General features: G+C 50.3%; 1 protein-coding gene across 1 annotated transcript in view; it reads left to right on the forward strand.

Annotated features, from left to right (window-relative positions):
- Cish (cytokine inducible SH2 containing protein) overlaps positions 1-4,368 on the forward strand; it is a 5,548-nt gene extending 1,180 nt beyond the window's left edge. The window contains exons 2-3 of the mRNA XM_050139607.1: positions 2,309-2,529; positions 2,751-4,368. Of these exons, the coding sequence (XP_049995564.1) occupies positions 2,309-2,529; positions 2,751-3,283 (754 nt within the window). The 3' untranslated portion in view covers positions 3,284-4,368. The remainder of the gene's footprint in view (positions 1-2,308; positions 2,530-2,750) is intronic.
- The last annotated feature ends 14,577 nt before the right edge of the window (positions 4,369-18,945 follow it).

Consider the following 18,945-nt stretch of genomic DNA (forward strand, 5'->3'; position numbering starts at 1 on the left):
TTGGTTTTTCGAGACAGGGTTTCTCTGTGGCTTTGGAGCCTGTCCTGGAACTAGCTCTGTAGACCAGGCTGGTCTCGAACTCACAGAGATCCGCCTGCCTCTGCCTCCCGAGTGCTGGGATTAAAGGCGTGCGCCACCACCGCCCGGCTGGTGGTGGTTTTTTAACTTTTTTAACTGACATGGGTATGGTGCCAAGTGAGGGAGAGTGGAAGGTGGGGCCAGGCTGAAGAGCCCTTGCTCTAAACAGTCCTGGGTCTCCAGGAGAGACATGGAGGTGCTGGGACGTTCCTATCATGTTTGTTCATTCTTTGACCTGAAGTTTGGACTCCCCAGTAGACCTACACCCTGTCTTCCTTCTTGGATGGCCCCCTGCTCCATTCTCGGTTCCCACAGCCTCTTTGACTTTGCCTTCACTGAAGACCCCTGGGAACCTCAGGGACAGTGTTGGGTATTAGGGAAACAACATCTTTAACAGATTTTGTGTGTGTATCCCACCTCCCTGGGCTTGGTTCATCTCACTGGCATGTGTCCTCAGGCAGACTTAATGGCTAGATTCCAAGACGTGCACACACAGGTTCTTGGAACACACCGGTCCTCGGCCCCACCACGATGACACAGTGGTAGACACTCCCATGCCTTGATATATAGTCTCTCCCCAGCCACCTGCAGGGAGGAACAGTCATTCTACACCTAGACACGATACTAAGCCCAGAAGTGCCTACTACACACACATGTGGGACTGTGCAAGAGGCCTCACTACGTTGTCTGGCCATGCTTACCACAGAGCTTGTAGAATGACTGGCTAGCTGCCCACATTCTTTCAGATGGTACCTGGATTGGCTATGAGCCACAGCAGGGTGGTCACCTCAAAATTCTGCTGCTCGCTCCCTAAGTGGGACGCCAGAGCTCTCCCAGCACAGTCAGACTGCTTGAGTGTGGAAAAAGCCCTTGGCAGGCAGAGCCAGTCACCCCTTCTCATGAGTGGTCACAGGACATTGACCTTCTAAACACCACTTACACTGTCAGGTTTGGCTTCTGTCCCTGCTGACTGCCACCAGCTCCTAACCACCCCTTGTTTACAAGCAATACCCGATACAGACGGCCTTCCCACAGCAAGTGTGGCAGAGCCTAGGGTTTCATTATCTTGAGGTCCTAAGATCCAACAGGGGCCTAGACACAGAACTGAGGCCTGGGCACATATCATATTAGAAATAAGAGAAAGCCAACATTTCTTCCTCAGGAAGCAGAGCCCCTGGACACACACACACACACACACACACACACACACACACACACACCCCGTGGGCTTCCCTTGAATTTCAGTCTTTTTAGTTCCCCTAACCTCAGCTCTCTAAATGGCCAAACCCCTCAGGGCAAGTAGATGCTCACCTGGAAGGAGGGGAAATGACAGCCGAGACAAGAGCAAACTGTACACAAAACCACACAGCATAGCAGGGCTGACTCGACAGGGTGGAGTCTGGAATGTAGGTTGAGTGTTCTGTCCTTTGGTGGGTGCTCGTATTTATGAGAGATGAGAGCCGGCAGTGCCTTTAGAGGCCACTGTCTCTCCTCGCCTGCGAGGAGCAGAGCCCAAGACGGGAATCTGGCAAGGTATGGGTAAAAGCTTGTTGAAGTCTTGAAGTCCTAGCCAGTGTGGACTGGGGTCCCCCTAACAGATACTTCCCTTGACAGGAAGCTACCGGGTAACCTTAGGCTTTCTCCTGTAATCTCCAGATTCCCTGAGGATCCCACCCTCCTTTGTCCTGTGGCTCCACGAGATACAGTGGTATTTGACAGGCTACCTCAGTCAGAGCTCAACTGGGAGATAGCTTTTGCTTGGACAGAGCCCCCGTTCTTGTGGTAGGAAGGCTGAAAATGCTCATGGGGAGTGGCCTGTGATTTTGGTGATACCAGATGAGGGTTAGTTTGTATGCAGTAAATGCAGGAGAGTGGGGTCTAGGAAACCAGGGTTATGGGTATAGTTCAGTGGTAGAGCATGTGTAAGCCTCTGAGGTCGATTCCCAGCATCCCAAAAAAACAAAAAGGAAAGACCTGTATACACGAGCTGGATGTGGTAGCGCACCCCTTTAATCCCAGCATTTGGGAGACAGAAGCAGGTGGATCTCTGTGAATGTGGGGGCATCCTGGTCTATATAACAAGTTCCAGGCCAACCAGAGCTACATATGAGACCCTGTTCTTTGTTTTTTGTTTGTTTATTTTAAATCTATGTATGTGGGGGAAGCAATCAAAGGATTTTTTTAAAATGAAGAATATGTGAGACCTCTGTCGCCTGTCTTCCCACTTTAGATCTTGTCCTTTGCTGGCTGTGGAGAGAATTGGGCAGCGGCCTCTGTGGGCCCAGTCTCTGGAGCTGCCTGGGTCAGCCATGCAGCCCTTGCCCACTGGGGCATTCCCAGAGGAGGTGGCAGAGGAGACTCCTGTCCAGTCAGAGAGCGAACCAAAGGTGCTAGACCCTGAGGAGGACCTGCTGTGTATAGCCAAGACGTTCTCCTACCTTCGGGAATCTGGTAAGTCTCGGGAAAGACAGACCTTGCTCTGGGAAGTCTATGGAGGAACTAAGCTCTTGGGATTTTGACTCTGATCTGGAAAGGCCCTGCCCCTAAGTCTGATGGGAGAACTACATCCCTGTCCAGGGAACTGTGAAGTGACTCTCCATCTTGGCCTACCCTGGGTTGGTACCTTTAGGTAATTTCTGATCAGTCCCTTGGCCTCCTCTCTGCTTGTCTAGGATGGTATTGGGGTTCCATTACGGCCAGCGAGGCCCGACAACACCTACAGAAGATGCCAGAGGGTACATTCCTAGTACGAGATAGTACCCACCCCAGCTACTTGTTCACACTGTCCGTCAAAACTACCCGTGGCCCCACCAATGTACGCATCGAGTATGCTGATTCCAGCTTCCGACTGGACTCCAACTGCTTGTCCAGACCTCGAATCTTGGCCTTCCCAGATGTGGTCAGCCTTGTGCAGCACTATGTGGCCTCCTGTGCTGCTGACACCCGGAGTGACAGCCCGGATCCCATTCCCACCCCAGCCCTGCCTGCACCTAAACAAGATGCACCTGGTGACTCAACCCTGCCCCTCCCCACGGCTACCGCTGTGCATCTAAAACTGGTGCAGCCCTTTGTGCGCAGAAGCAGTGCCCGCAGCTTACAACATCTGTGTCGTCTCGTCATCAACCGTCTGGTGGCCGACGTGGACTGCCTACCGCTGCCCCGGCGCATGGCCGACTACCTCCGACAGTACCCCTTCCAACTCTGATGGGGCCTGGCACCCTGCTCTGCCTCACATCGTTATAGCCTGGAGGGGACACAAGCACCAGCTGGACTGGGTTCCTGCTGTCCCTTCTTCGGTCACCCTGGTGCCTGCATACATAGAGCTGGATCAGAAAGTGCCAGCAAGAACAAGGCAGGTGGAAGAGGGGTTGTCGCACAACTCTGAGGTCAGTGCCTCCAGGTCCCATGTGGCTGTTTGTGGTGAGCCATGTGTCAGAGCAGAGAGAGACAGGCAGGACCTCATCTCACCCTGGAGGCTGGACCCAGGCCTCCATTCACTGGCGTGCCCTAACCACCTGAATTCTGTATATTCTCCCAGCCCTGGTTTCTCCATCTGCTGGGTAGGGCAGGTCCCCTACCCATCTGGAGAGCAGCCAGTCTGTTTCTGGGAGAGTATCAGCAAGGGGAACTGAGGCTGATGGTGCCAGCCCCTGGTGGGGGAAGTAGGCCAGGCTGGTGGGGAGGGGGCTACACAGTATACAGTATTTATTTTATTTATTTTCCTTGTGGGACTGGGGGTGGATTAATGGCGTGAGCCATCCCATTTCTCTGCCCTAAGGCCTGAGTCAGCCAAAGATCCCCAGCCCTGGTTCTTCCCTGTGGAGACCCCCATCCCCAGACAAGACATTGGGCCCAAAGTAGTCCTGAATGCCCTGGCCCTGACCACCTGCATATGAATGTGCCCACTCCCTTTTTCCCCTAGCCTCTCCGGGAGGCTGGGTAACCAGACAAACGGGAGCCAGAAACACAGAGCTCACACTCATCTCCTCTGGGGCAATGCCATGGCTTCACGGAGCTGGCTTCTCTGTGGTGCAGCCCCTGCGGAGGGCACGCTCAGGGTCAGGAAGGGGATGCTGGCTAGGGCTGCTGCTGCAGCTCTTCTGTGTCTGCTTCCTGTCCAGGAAGTTGCCCGCGTGTGAGAGAGGGAGAAATGCGTACCTAACGAGACTTTATAAAACAATTATTCTAGCACAGAAACCAGTTTGGTAGTTTCTCTTCCACTGACTTTTCTGTAACGATAATAAAATCATGCCTTCCATTTACGAGGCCTTCCACGGGTCATCTGGTGTAGCAGGTAGTTTGTCTCTCTTTCTTCCTGTTATTGCGATCCAGTTCCACATCGGGAAAAGCCGAAGCTCAGAACCTTACAGGACTGAGCGGTCTCTGCCAGGGGCCTGGGGGTGCAGGGAACAGGGAGCTGCCTTTCTTGTTCCCCTTGGGAAATGAGAGACAGGAGGTGGTCTGCCGGCAAGCCTTCTAGGGTGCTATCCGCTGCCCTGCTGGCTATGTAGGCAGTGAATTGCAGAAGAGCTCCAAGCCCAAGAGGTGGATGAAGAGGAAGTATCCTTTCAATGTGTAAGTGGGCACGGAGGGAGGGGGTAACTTGAGAAGGAGTCACAGAGCTCAGGCCACCAGGCCTTGCAAGGAGAAAGCAGAGTGGAAACAAAGGCACGAGGTATGGATCTCTGACGTGATGCCTGAGAGAGCGCCTCCCAGGCATGGGGCAGATCAGCTGACACAGATAGTAACCCAGGAGCTGGTAGAGTCTGGTCTGGGGGAGAGGTGTCAGAATTCTTGCTCAGGCTGTTTGGGGTGAGAGGACCCTCTCTTCTGAGTCAAGATCTTGTACATCAGAAATATAATTAAGGTGGAGACGCTGTCCAGGGTTGGTGGTCTGACTTGGGAATACTTAGACTGCTGGGATCCTGCTATGCCTGATCTTTTCTCTGGTGTGTGAGGGCCTCCCAGGAAAGCTCTCAGCTATGCTCATGGCCCTCTAAGCCTTATTTTGGAAACAATTTGGGATGTGTTCCTAGTCCTGAGACCATTAGAAGTTGCAAATACAGGAGGCCAGGAATGGTGGATCGTGAGCAGAAAGCTATGAGAAACAGCATCTTGATATAGAAGACGAAAAGGAAAAAACAATCAGGGAGGCCCAGGACTGAGGACAAGGAGACAGTCACGACAAAGAAGAGGAATGACATTGTGGGGGCTGGGAAGATGGCTCAGGGGCCAAGAATGTTCGCTACTCTTTCAAAGGCCCAGAGCTTCCAGCTCCAGTGGGGCTGATGCTGTCTTCTGGCCTATGTGCACCAATAGACACACCCAGAAACACACACATAAGAAATAATACTTTTTAAAGGAATGACATTGGACTAGAATGAACAAGAGGTAGATGGAGGAGGGACGATATTTTTAAAAGCCGGGAGTAGTTCGCAAGTCCATCTCTTTGGTCTGACACCTTCTCCGTTGCTGGTGGGAGCTGATAAAACTTTTGCTGACTGTGGGGGCCAACAGTGCACCTCTTCCAGGTGTCACCATGGCCCTGGTAGCATCTTTTCTTCAACTTTGATCTCAACCTCTTCTTCATTCCCAAAATGTGAGGGGTAAACCCTGCTTCCCTCCACCCCCCAGATCTGAGTCATCTAGTGGGAAAGTAGTGGGCACATGGGGACCAGAGTTAGGCTTTCCACGTCTGGTGCTGCTATAACAAGAGGAAGCAGAGAAAACCCCATTCTTCCCAGTAGGGACTGCCTAACAGTGCCTGCCAGATGCAAGTCTGCGTGAGGACTCCGTACTCCCTGGGAGTGGGGTCCAAATGCTACTCCGGATTCAAATACCAGGAGCAGGGGCTGGCTGAGGCCACGCAGAGAGTTCAGGACAGAACACTCACCGAACTGGGCCTCTGCCCCCGCGGCTCTGTGAGATGAGATTGGGCAACCAGGTGGCAGCCTGGACAGTGGCTTCTCTCCACCTGTCTCTGCCCGCTGAAAGCACTGGAGCCGTCCTGGCAATGGACCACGCCTGGCTCACCGCAAGCCAGAGTCTACCTCTTTCCTGAGAAGGGGCTGTCAGCGACTGGCATTTCAGTCTTTATATGAGAGGAATAGCAATGCCTGCCTGGACATAGAGACAGCAGAAAACATGTCACTGGACCCCAGACCCAAGTCAATGGCCCAAGCCTAACAGAAAGGGAAAAGCAGCTGGCCAGTACCATCACCCCTGGATGGTCCTGGGTTACTCTAAAGGGCAACCCTGTTGGCACTAGCTAGCGGGGAAGGGTGAACCATGAGGTGGGCATGCTGGACCCTGCGCAATATCCAAATAGTAACCCTTTACTGATTGGGTCCCTTCGCATATGCTCTTTGGTCACTGAGCCAGCCTCCATCAAGGCCCCAGGGACAAAGCAGGGAACATGACAGACACGGCCTCCATCCTCATGGGGCTTGTCAGAAGTTCAAGAGAGGCTGTAAACAAGGAACAAATGGGCAAGTTTTGAATGGGTGAAGAAAGACACGGCAGGAGGTGGGGGCAGAGAATGGCCTTAGGCATGGGATCACCCCACAGCAAAGGGGGCCTGGGTCATGTCTGAGTAGCACCGTAGTGAACCTGGCTACTAGAGTGAAGAGCAGGGGGCGGTCCTGTAGATGTCGCGGGCAAGGGCTGTGCCAGGTCCTGGGAACAATCAGTGCAATGGCTTTAAGGCAGTAACAAGCCTAGAATCCAGGATGGAGTAGGAAGGACAAGGGGGCCATGACTGAATTTATTCTAGCTGGCAAATCGCCTCAGGGTCTAGCAGGCTGTATTGAGCTCTGATGCTTGTTTCTAAAGGACTCTAGGGGGATGGCTCCATCATGGCCAGTGAGAAGGTTCACAGGGGATGCCATAGGAAACCAGAGGAGGCAAGGGTGGCAACTTTGGATGTGGCTCATCCCCCCCCCCTTTTTTTTTTTTTTTTTTTTTTTTTTTGTTGTTTTGAGACAGGGTTTCTCTGTAGCTTTGAAGCCTATCCTGGAACTAGCTCTTGTAGACCAGACTGGCCTCAAACTCACAGAGATCCGCCTACCTCTGCCTCTGCTGGGATTAAAGGTGTGCACCACCACCGCCCGGCATCCCCATTAATTCACACTCCAGCCCTGCACACTCTCAGAGGTTGTCCCTGTTTCCAGATGAAGGAGTACGGCTTAGAGCAGCAGTTCTCAACCAGTGAGTTGCGACCCTTTCACAGGGGTCGCCTAAGATCATAAGAAAACACAGATATTTACACTATGATTCGTAACAGTAGCAGATTACAGTTATAAAGTAGCAGCGAACATAATTGTATGGTTGGGGGTCATCACGATGTGAGGAACTGTATGAAGGGTCGCAGCTTTAGGAAGGTTGGGAACCGCTAGCTTAGAGAGAAATATGGCTAGCTCAGGGTCACAAGCCTTGACCCTAGGCCTTATTCACTACTCTACCTGTCTCTGAAGACTCGCCTGCCAAAGCCTTGATCTCTGAAGAGTAAAGACGTTCAGCAGGGCTTGGCTGGAGGCGTGGGGGGGCAGTGCTGGAGCTAGGCCCAGGAAGATTCTGCCCTGGCAGAGGAAGATGGGTTTGGAGAGCTGGCCTATGTGTGGAGTCCCTCTCTAGACTCAGTGCCTCTGGAATGGTTGGGGGCAGGTACCAAAGCCACCCAGGTATTTCTTGTCAGCAGATCTAACTGGCTAAAGTGTTTCATTCAAGATTACTGAGTTACCCAGCATTCCCTTGGTCCATGGGCCCCTGAACCTAAGTTCAGCATTTAACTTGCTGTCTGAGCAGATCCTGCTAGAATGGAGTTGAAGCCATGATCTTCACTCTCAGATGGAAACCCTCCTACCCTAGGTGTCTGCGGTGAAGTGAAGGGCCAGGGGCCTGGGCCTGAAATCAAGTGCTATCCAGCGCCAAGGGTCTGCGTCTCAGGCTTCTGGTCGCTGAGGATTTCCTCCTTTACAAAGGAGCCTGGGCAGGCCAGAGCAGCCCTTTTCACAACAACCTGTTAGACCAGTTTTAATCTGGAGCAGGCTAACACTTGGCCTCCCCACCCCTCTCTGGCTCAGTGGGGAAGTACAGCCAGCCAACTAGGGGGCACCCCAGTGGTCACCGCAGGGCAGTTGGATTGGGATCCGTGTCTGGGACACAAGCTAGAGGAGGTCCCTGGAGGGTTAATTCTGGCCAGACAGCAGACCAGAGGGTAAGTGGAGAGTGACTGGGCCTGACTTTGGGGAAAAGCCAAGCACATGGAAGCCGATACTAATCTCTGGGCGGGAGATGCTGCAGGCTGAGTGCAGAAGGAGGCCAAAAGCTGCCTGCTCAGTGGAAAGACAATGGTTTCCATGACCCAGGCCTGGTCAAAGCAAGCAGAGTCCAGGGCACAGCAAGTAGCCTCTGAAGGCTGGGAAGACTTGGGGCTATTACAAGCCCTCCAGAAGTGTTCCACCCACACAGGAACTTACTGTCCCCAGAGATATCCCGATGGTACGGTTGAAGGGGGCATGGCATCTAACACATGCTTTCCAGGGCCAGAGTCAGAACCTTGCTCTGGGGACTTTCCCTAGCCCTAGCACCAATAAACCAGACCAGATACTTCCTGTCACCAGACGTGGGCTCTTTCTACCAGATATCCAGAGTTCAGTTCCAGCCTGTGTTAGGCCATGGCTATGTTCTAAGTGCCTCTCGGCTCTCAGCCTCCCCCAAGAAGCATTTACCCTTCCCACTGAGCACATCAGTGTGTGCATTCATGCGTGTGTGTGTGTGTGTGCGCGTGTGTGCTGGCATGTGTGCTGACCTTTCCCCTTGGCCAACATTCCTTTGTTTTCCTCAGCTCCTTTCAGGGGACAGTTTGGTAGGAAGAGCCACAGAAGAGAGAGGTCCTCGGGAAACATTTCCTCAAAGCTCAGACACATGAAGTCCTATCCAGATGGAAATGGTTCCCGTGGTAGCCTGAAAAGATGGGGCGGGGGGTGGTGGTGGTCAGGAAGAGACCTCCTAGGAGGGTGTACTGTTAACCCTGGCACTTGGGTGTCTACACCCCTGGGATCTTGCTATCATCAGTCTGGCATTGAGAGGGTCGTCTCAGCTTTAACAGGCGAAGCTGGGTGGCTCTTAACTAAGCTGTTTTTAATTTCATGGGAAACACATTCTCATCACAGGCCAAAATTCTGGGTTTATTGTCTGTGGGATCCATTTGCTCTGTAACCTACCCAAAAGGTGCCCAGGCTGGGTCTGCATAGTCCTGTACCTTTTCACTTGGAATAGGCCAGTCAGTATCAGGGTTGAGAGATGTGGGCTTTGGGGACACCGGCACCCTCTTTCCAGCAACTTGATTGTCCCCAGTTTCTCTCCTGGGTCTCAGCCGTTTACCTGTGGAGGGCAGAGAAGGCACGGTGTGGGCAGCTCCGCCCCCACCCTGGGTGAGGTGTTTTCGCCAGAACCATAGCAGCTGTGGCTAGAGGCCTCTTCCCAGGAAGAGCAGAGCGCCTCTTCCAAGAACTCTGAGGAGGGCGGGCAGGAGGGTGCGCGGGGGAGTTAATTTTAAACCAAACAGCTTTCCACGCTTCTCAGGAACTGGTTGCTCAATGTGCTCAGGCAGGTCCCAGGCGAATGGGCAGGCCCAGTGCCAGCTCAGAGGTGGAGTGGGTGGAAGACACCCAGAGGAGAGGCCCAACTAACCTTGAGGGAATTTGGACTGCCTCTGCAAACCCATCAGGGCCTGTCTCTCCCTGACCCCAGTCAGCCACCCAACTTGCTGGGGGACTTGGAGGGGGGTGACTTACTCAGTTCCAAGAAGGCAAAGAGACATTATAAAAAGATTCATAGTGAAGGTGTCATGTTCTTTCCAGGCCCTTGAAAGTCCTGCTCCCATCCCCTTCACTGTTGAGAACTTGCCATACTGTCCCCTGGCCTGCCCCTCTCTGGATGTTTTCTGATGAAGGCCTCCTCTGAGGGCCAATTCCTTGTGGGACAGAATGCTAGGGACCAGTTTAGTGGGATGTCAAATGAAGTACGGAAAACTGGAGGAAGTGATGGACCCCCCCAAGAAATCATTTTCTTTTTGTGTAGGGAGAACTCCAAGGCCTGGGCACATGGCAGACCAGGAGATAGGGCGGTTCACTTCATTGACCTCCTAGGCCCAACCTTAGTGTGTTTATCCCCTCCTGTCTGACAGTCTAGGGCCACCTCCCAATGTCTAGTTCATGAGGGTCTTCTCTGTCGAGAGTCATCTATCTCTTTCCGTTCTCCACCTCCAACTCTCCCTGTCCTCAGATTCCAGAAACCTAAGTAGGCTCTAAGGAAGAATGCCAGGCAAATGCTGCCAGGAGCTATGCTTCCTGGAACCAGCAATGCAGAGACAGGGGACACTTCTTGGAACCTGACGGCCATTCAAGGGAAAGAAAGACTCAGAGGACATCCAGTGGCCTGGGGAGGAGACACTCTGTCAAAGTCAAAGCTTCAGCTTACGTCCCCACCTCCAGGAAGCCCTCCTTGACTGAAGTTAGTCCCTTCAACTCTGTCATCACACTAAGGGCTCTCCTAGAGAGGGCTCAGGTCTGGTGTGGCCTCTAGGGTATCTAGTGTCCAACCTGGAGCACAGCGAACATAAAGATAGGCGTGGACAGCAGAAAAAGGGGGTGCATGAGCACAGGTAAAGGAGGGTGTCAGACATGAGCACACCACCAGGTCAGTGGAAAGAGGAATGTAAGGGAAAGGAGGCCTTCAAGGCGAGGTCAGCAATGCCAGGTCTTGCTGAGGAAGCCTCCAGGTCGGCGTTGGCCCGATCTTCAGATCCCTGCACCTTAGAGCAGACCCAGCTTCAGGGTCAAGCCATCCAGGGCTCTCCTGGCATCCCTGGGCAGCCTTAAGCGAGCACCTGCTTTCTGGTACCTTGGTTTTCAGTTGTGAACAGGGAACTAACTGCCTCTCCACTCACATCTACACATCACTCTCCTTCCCACCCCAGCACCAACCTGTAACCTACCCATGAGTATATTTCAGAGAAAACCATGCCCCCCCTCCCAGGGCTGGTTCTGGGATTGAAGGCCAGGGCAGGTGCTGGGCAGTTACGAAGTGGTCTATAAGGAGGAGATCCCCAAACCCTTGTAAAAAGGCAGTGCGGGTGACCCAAGACACAGTTCCCCTTTGTGTCCTCACCTTGGAGCTGCTGGGGCACCTAGTGCAGCAGACAAAAGTGGAGTGCTACATTCTCTGCCACTTGGAGCCCTGCTTCCTGTCCCTGGGCAGGCTGGCCATGGCCAGAGAGAGCTTGCTGTGGAGAACCTGACCTGAGGCCGACTCCATGTGGGTGGCAAAGCTGCTGGGCTTGCTAGGTGGTTCTAGGGCCAGATCACCATCAAGTCTGGACATCCTTGAAACTCAGTCTCCCCTCCTCCCCCAACTCCCCACCCCCACCCCATAAAGTGAGGGCAGTGCCATCATCTGCCTTACGGAATCCCCGTAAGGCGTCCTAAATAAATTGTAAATCGGATCACTTCATTCTTCTCTGAGATCTGCTCTCTGGGCCCCGTGCCACCTCTTCAGCTTCCCCTTCATCAGGAATCCAAGAGCACTTGCTCGTTTTCCCTTTGCAGCACGAAGCACTTGCACACACACCTCCCTCCTTCCCTCTGTACCACAGGCCCTGGCGTATGCTGTGCTCTGGGCAAAAGGACACGCAGCGGTCCTAATATACAAATCTAAATATTGAAAAATCATAAACTACAAACTGCTAATAAAAATGTGCTAGCCTCTTACTTAACAAACATGTTTGCATGGCAATAAAAATATCTATCAATAGACAGCTTTTATAAGTCTGAAAGTCAGGCAGTATCAAGGGTTTTTTGAACTTCGTGATAATTATTCGTGTCTAGGTATTCTCTGATAGGTCTGAGGTTTAAGGAAGGAACAGAGATTTGCTTAACTCACAATGCGTTCTCTATTTACCCTGTAGCTGTTCTTATTTTTATTCTAGAAAACATGGTTTTTATAACCATTTACAACATCAGTTATTATAAGATTTGCATGTAATTACCGTTTTTGACAGTGATAGTTTACAAGGTTAAAACAACATAGTATACTGGGCAATAGTGGCACACACCTTTAATCCCAGCACTCAGAAGGCAGAGGCAGGTGGATCTCTGTGAATTCGGGCCAGCCTGGTCTACAGAACTAGTTTCAGGACAGCCAGGGCTACACAGAGAAACACTGTCTCAAAAAAACAAAGCAAAATAAACAAATGGACAAGCAAACAAACCCTAATATAAACAAATGGTATAAAAAAAAGTAAAGTCAGGTGGTGGTTGCACACATCTTTAATCCCAGCACTCAGGAGGCAGAGGCAGGCGGATCTCTCTGAGTTTAAAGCCAGCCTGATATACAGGAACTAGTTCCAGGACAGACTCCAAAGCTACAGAGAAACCCTGTCTCAAAAAACAAAAAAAAAGTTAGGTTAAATGAAAAATATAGGTGCTGGAGAGATGGCTCAGCAGTTAAGAGCACTGGCTGTTATTCCAGGGGACCCGGGTTCAATTCCCAGTACTCACATGGCAGCTCACAACTGTCTGTAACTCCATCCAGTTCCAGGGGATCTGACACTTTAACACAGACATAAACCAATGTACATAAAATAAAAATTAAAAATTTACTTTAAAAAAGGAAAAAGAAAAATACCAAAATTGAAAGTATTTTAAACATAGGATCAATATTTATCTATCTGTCTGTCTGTCTGTTTGTTTAATTTAAACTTCTGATTCTCCTGCCCCATCTCCCGCATGTTGGGAGTGTTATAGGCATGTGCCACCACGCATGGCTTTATACAGTCCTGGGTATCAAACAGGCATACTTGACAAACATTCCACCAAGTGAGCTACATCCCTAACCTCAAAAAAGTAATTTTAAAAGAAACGGCATTGAGGCTGGGAAGATGATTCAGCAGTTACGAGCACATTCTGGTCTTTAGAGGACCCAGGTTCAGTTCCCAGTATCCACATGCAGACTCACAGCCACTTGAAACTCCAGTTCCAGGGATACCCTCTTCTGGCCTCTGTGGAGCACATATAGAGCCCACAGGTGCAAGCAGGCACTCACACACATACGCATAAATAGTTTTGCTTTTTTTTTTTTAAAGGTTATTAGAAGTGAAGTAACAGTAACAGGTTGGGATGGTGGCTCAGCAGGGAAAGTACCTAAGACTGCAGTTCCATGAGCTCAGAACCCACTGACGTGCCCACGGGGCGAAGTGACCTGCCTGTGAGTCCCGTCTGGTGTTAGGTAGAGACAGGAGAGTCTCAGAGCCTCAAAGAACAAGGCAGAGAAACCAATGAGGACCCCTGATGTTAGCCTCAGTGCCCCCACAGGCACCGGCATCCATATGCGTGGATATCCACCCACATGTGGGCCCCCACGCACATGTAAAAACATGTGAAATTAATAATTAGTTAGTTAAAAGGAAATAACTTGGGAGGCTGAGGCGAGAGGATTGCCGTGAGTATAAATAAGGCCAGCCTGGGCTATAGAGTGAGTTCCAGGAAGCCTGGCATACTGTTACTATCTCAAAACACAGCAATGGTAGCAACAAAAACTGAAGCAATAAGTTACATATTACATAATAATGTCAAATGATAGGATGTTTTAAAATTAAAATTTTGCTTTCTTATTTAATTAAATTTTTTTTTAGAGATTGAACCCAGGGTCTCCTCTATGCCAGGCCAGTGCATTACCAGTGAGGCCCGCCCTTAGTCCTGAAGTTTTTATTAAGTCGTGTTAAATGTTTTCATAGAAAGGAATCTTCTCAGAATGCAGTTTAAGCCCTCCACGACAGCTGCAGGGGAGTTTCTGCTGCCTCAGAGCAGACCCTGCCTGTGTTTCCCTGGGGTTCAAACTGTTACCATGGGAGTGGATTATGGGATGTCTCACTGCACCAGGCACAGGGCATTGAGTCCCTGGTACTGGTAATGCCCCTGCAATCTTTGTAAACCTATCAGAAATCTATTTTTATAAGTTTAGACTGTACTTCAAACGACAGGTTTCAGGCAGGTTAGGAGAGAATGGTAACCAAACAGATGTAATTTCCAACAAGTAATACCAGAATAATTTTGGGAAAAAATTCAATGTCCCCCTCACCATAAATTCTTAGATCAAATATTTCAAAATTAAAGTGAAACAATGTTTAAAATGTCCTTTGCAGCCCTCCTGGGACATAGAACGGTGGCCGGGAGGCAAAGCCTCCTCCTAGGCTTGTCTTCCCTGCATCCCCCAGCACACTGAGTCAAGGACCCTAATGCATGTAGCTTTTTGGGAAGTGATGCTAAGGAGCCCCAGCAGGAAGTTGGAAGACTAAGCTCCACAGCTCTTTTCCACTTCTGTACCTTTGTCGGGTCAGTGAGCACCGACAGCCCTTGTTCCCAGTAAAATAGAGGTGATCCCTCTTTTGTTTCCAAACCAGAAGCTTTATGCCTCCTGCCAGCATCTTTGAGAACATGGTAGGCTAACTCATTTGCTTACACAGTGGATAAAAAGCTCAGCTTTCATTGTACATGCGCACGCGAGTGTGTGTGTGTGTGTGTGTGTGTGTGTGTGTGTGTGTGTGTGTGTGTGTGTAAACATGCATGTGGAGACCAGAGCCAACTTCAGGAGTCGTTCCTCAGGCACTCTCCTTTTCTGATTAGCATCTCTCACTGGAATTCATCAAGTAGGCTAGACTAGCTGACCAGTGAGTTCCAGGAATCCTCCTGTCTCCACCTCCCCAGCCACTGGGATTATAAACAGGCACAGCCACGCTTGGCTTTTCTATGGATCCAGTCCTCATGCCTGCACGGCAAGCATTTTGCTCACTGAGCTATCTACCCCAGCCCAACACAATTCTTATATATAAAGGACAGGAAAAAGTGGTACATGGGCCAATTTTAGCCTCAGTGGGTGGATATGAAGGGGACAAAGGCTAGAAGGAAGGAGTCTTGAGTCCCAGGAACATCCCAGAGAATGAGCAAGGTGGGGAGCATTTCAGCAGAATGGAAGGCCCGTTCACTCAGGAGAGAGGACGGATGCAGGACACTAGCCAGGACAGTCCTAGCAAAGGTATAGAGAGCAGGAAGTCCTGGAGAAGCCACTGACACTTCGAAAGAGCTGACCTTGGTCCTCAGCTGGGCTCCCAAAATGTCAGAGATCTGGGTAGTCACCTTCGCAGACCTATCCCCTCAAAACACTGTATGACACCAGGCAAGCCAAGAAAGAGGACCGACCCTTGGGTTCAAATTTATTTTCCATGAAAGGAGGTGATGTGCTGAGGCTTCCAAGGCTACCATGACACAGAAGTTGTGGTTGGGCCTCTGAGACAGGATAACGCACGCACACACACACACACCCCGCGCACACAGCTCTGACCCAGTTTCCACCCGACGGAGGTTCTCTAAGGACACCTAATGATCATGAATTCCAGCTGACGTTCAAGTGCCACACCCATGCTTATGCATGTGCATTCCTGTGCAGAGGGATGTATGCAGTTTTCTGATAAGCATTATAATATGGCCAGCTCTCCCTGGAAGGAAAAACCTGTGTGGGTCCCTGTTGCTGACAAGAGAAATCCTAAAGACCCAGAGTCCCTCACTGGGGGACAATCAAGAAGAATCTGTGCCTCCATCCATAAGCTCTCGAAAGACAAGGACCCTAAGGGCCACCTACCTTCCTGTATCCAGCACACATACAGTTGACACTTAGTAAAAGCTTGAGGGGCAAACATGTGACAAGGAAACCGAAAGGACAGGACATAAAGCATCTCAGCTCCCCCTCCCCTAAGCCCTCAGCTGCCCCAGAACCACTCACAGAGGATGCTGGCAGGAAAGAGAGCCTGTCTCAGATGCTATGTCCTCACCTGACCCTGAATTCTGCCCCAGCCAGTGGCCCTAGGGAGGCTGAGATGCCTGGCTCTTGACTGTGACTCAGCGGAAGAAGATTGAAAAGGGGGGGTAATGCTGGGGCCCAAAAGGGTTTGCTTCTCATTTCTCTCTTTCCAAAGCACAGCCAGTTCCCAGAAATGAAGGTACCCAGAACCAGAGAAACCTGAGACTTTGTGGGGCCCTGGGTTCCCCAGTCTGCCCACCTTAAAGACACGATCAAGCCTGGGGAAGCCCCTAGACCACGCCTCCCATTTGGGCCTTCTTTTCACTGCCTTAGAACCCTGGCACATGTACTGTATAGCCAGGTCGGGGCTGTGTACTCCAGGGGCCTTTCAGAAACAAGTAACCCAGATGCAGTTGCTGTGACAGATGTTGGGTGGGAGAAGATGCCTCCAGGACACGAGAAGTGGATGGTCTGGAGGCTTCAGTAACGTAACAGTCAGCACAGAAAAAAAACTGATGCTTCATGCCCCTCGCACAAGTTCCTTCCTCCTCCTTCTCCCCCCCCCCCCCGTCTAATGTAAAAACTTTTAACATTTATTTGTTGTGTGTATGTGTTTGTACACACACACGTATGTGAATGCCATGGTGCTCATATGAATTTTTTCCTTTCGCAGGTAACAGATTATTAAGCAGCAAATACCTTGACACTCTTCTAATTTTCTTCCCTTTCTCTTTTTCTTTCTCCCTCTTTTCTTCTCTTTTTTCTCACCCCCTTTTCTTTTTTTCATATTGAAAGATACAGTGTAGGGAAATGGATGGAACAAAGGTCATCATGCTAAGAGAAATAAACCAGACTCAGACACATGTCCAGTGTTTTTCCTCATAAGCAAAATACACACACACACACTCACACACACACACTCACACACACACACTCACACACACACGGCACACACATACACTCACACACACGTCACAGAAGGACCCAGAAGAGGGACTATGAAAGGGGAAAAAGAGGGCAATGAGGGCAAGGCAAAATATCAAATGTTTTCTCTCATATGCAGAATCTATGCCCAATACACACTCATATATGACAAGAAAAGAGAGGGGAACATTGGGGAGGAAAAGTACAAGCAAAAGAGGAGGACGGGGAATGAATAAAAACAAGATACAATATAGCCAGGCATGGTGGCTCACGCTTTAAATGTCAGCATGGAGGAGGCAGAGGCAGGTGGCTCTCTGAGTTCCAGGCCAGCCTGATCTACAAAGCAAGTTCCAGGACAGCCATAGCTACATGGAGAAACCCTGTAAGCACCCCCCTCCAAAAAAGGAAAAAAAATGTATAAACACATATACAAAAATCTAGCAATGAAAACTCATTACTTTGTATGCTAACTAAAAAAATTAATTAAAAATAAATAATTAGGAACAGTGATATGGCTCACCAAGTAAAGCACTCATGGCGACTTGGGTTCAATCCCTGGAACCCATGTGAAGGTGGAAGGAGAGAATGGGCTCCACAAAATTGTACTCTGATCTCTACAAGTCCTCCGTGGCACACACACACACACACACACACACACACACACACATAATTAATAATGATGATTATATCTAAACACCACAGACTCAAACAAGCTCAGCCCACAATTATCACACGTCAGAATCTTCTCCATGACCTGAACTGAGCCTTCTGTGGCAGTCGGAGACTGTCAGGGAGGCTGAGAAGCACACCACTGTTCCTAACCACTTACCTGTGAAATGAGTCCCTCAGTCCTGTCTGATGAAAATCCAACGCTGAAAGAAAGTGGAAACTTAGACCACCATAAGATTTTACTCCCTGGGGCTGGAGGGATGGCTCAGCAGTCAAGAGCACTGGCTGCTCATCCAGAGGCCCCAGGTTTGGTTCCCAGCACCCACCTCAGACAGTGTAACTTCAGCTCTTGCAGAGGACTGGAGCTTGAATCCTAGTACCCATGTCCAGCTGCCTATAACTCTAGTTCCAGGAGATCTGAAGCCTCCCTTCTGGACTCTATAAGTCCTGCATGCCTGTGATGCACAGATATACATATAGGCAAAACACTCATAAAAATAATTTATTTTTATTTCATATAAAATAAAAATAAATACATCTTTAAAATAAAAAACAATTCCCATCCTAGGCCCTGGTGCAGCATTTGTGGTTTTTTGTTTGTTTGTTTGCTGTTTACCTTGATGGACTCTATGCTAAGAAAGAATTTCAACTTTTAAACATTATGTTATTAAAATGCTGCTTTTAACTTTTACAAGTGTACATGAATGACATGTGACACTCAGTTTGAAGGAATAAACAGCTGTAAGGGGCCAGGATACAGTGAAGGAGAGTTTTGCTAGGAATGGTGGCACATGTCTTTAGTCCCATAAGTCAAGAATCAGAAGCAAGCAGACCTCTGCTGAATCTGAGGTCAGTCTGGGCTATGCAGCAAGTTCCAAACCAACCAGGGCTACATAGTGAGACCTTGGGGCCTCAAATTCTTCTTCCTCCCAATGCGATGGGGACTTACCTCCTTAACTCACCTGCCAGTCAAGAGGCAGAGCGTGGTGTCTGCCAGCCCCACCTCACCTCACATCCAGAGTACAGGAGTCCTATTTCAGCACCGGTTACTTGTCCTGCCTCCTCCACAAAACCCAGGGCTTCTTGTCTGGTTCCTCTGCAGCGGGATGTGAAAGCTGGGTAGCCAAGAGGAAGCTCACCAGAGTCTGGTGTTGTTTGCTTTGGCCATTTTCCCCTTTGCCTAGGGACCTGTGTTGGCTCTGGGCCTCTAACCAGCTGCCAAACCTGTGAGGTAAGGCCCCAGGATGCAGGTGGCCTCTGTAGCCTGCTCACTTTCTCTCCTGCCCAGATGTTTGAGGACTAGGTACAAACCCCAGCAAGGGTACTTGCTGTGTGCTTTTGGACAAGTCAGGCCTCACTCTTTATCCTGACAGGGCCAGGCAGGCATCCCTGATGTGCTGTTGTCTGACTCAAGACCAA

Source organism: Alexandromys fortis, unplaced genomic scaffold (assembly GCF_014885135.2).
Source record: "Alexandromys fortis isolate MF-2015 unplaced genomic scaffold, M_Fortis_MF-2015_v1.1 scaffold_36, whole genome shotgun sequence".
Classification (NCBI taxonomy): Eukaryota; Metazoa; Chordata; class Mammalia; order Rodentia; family Cricetidae; genus Alexandromys; species Alexandromys fortis.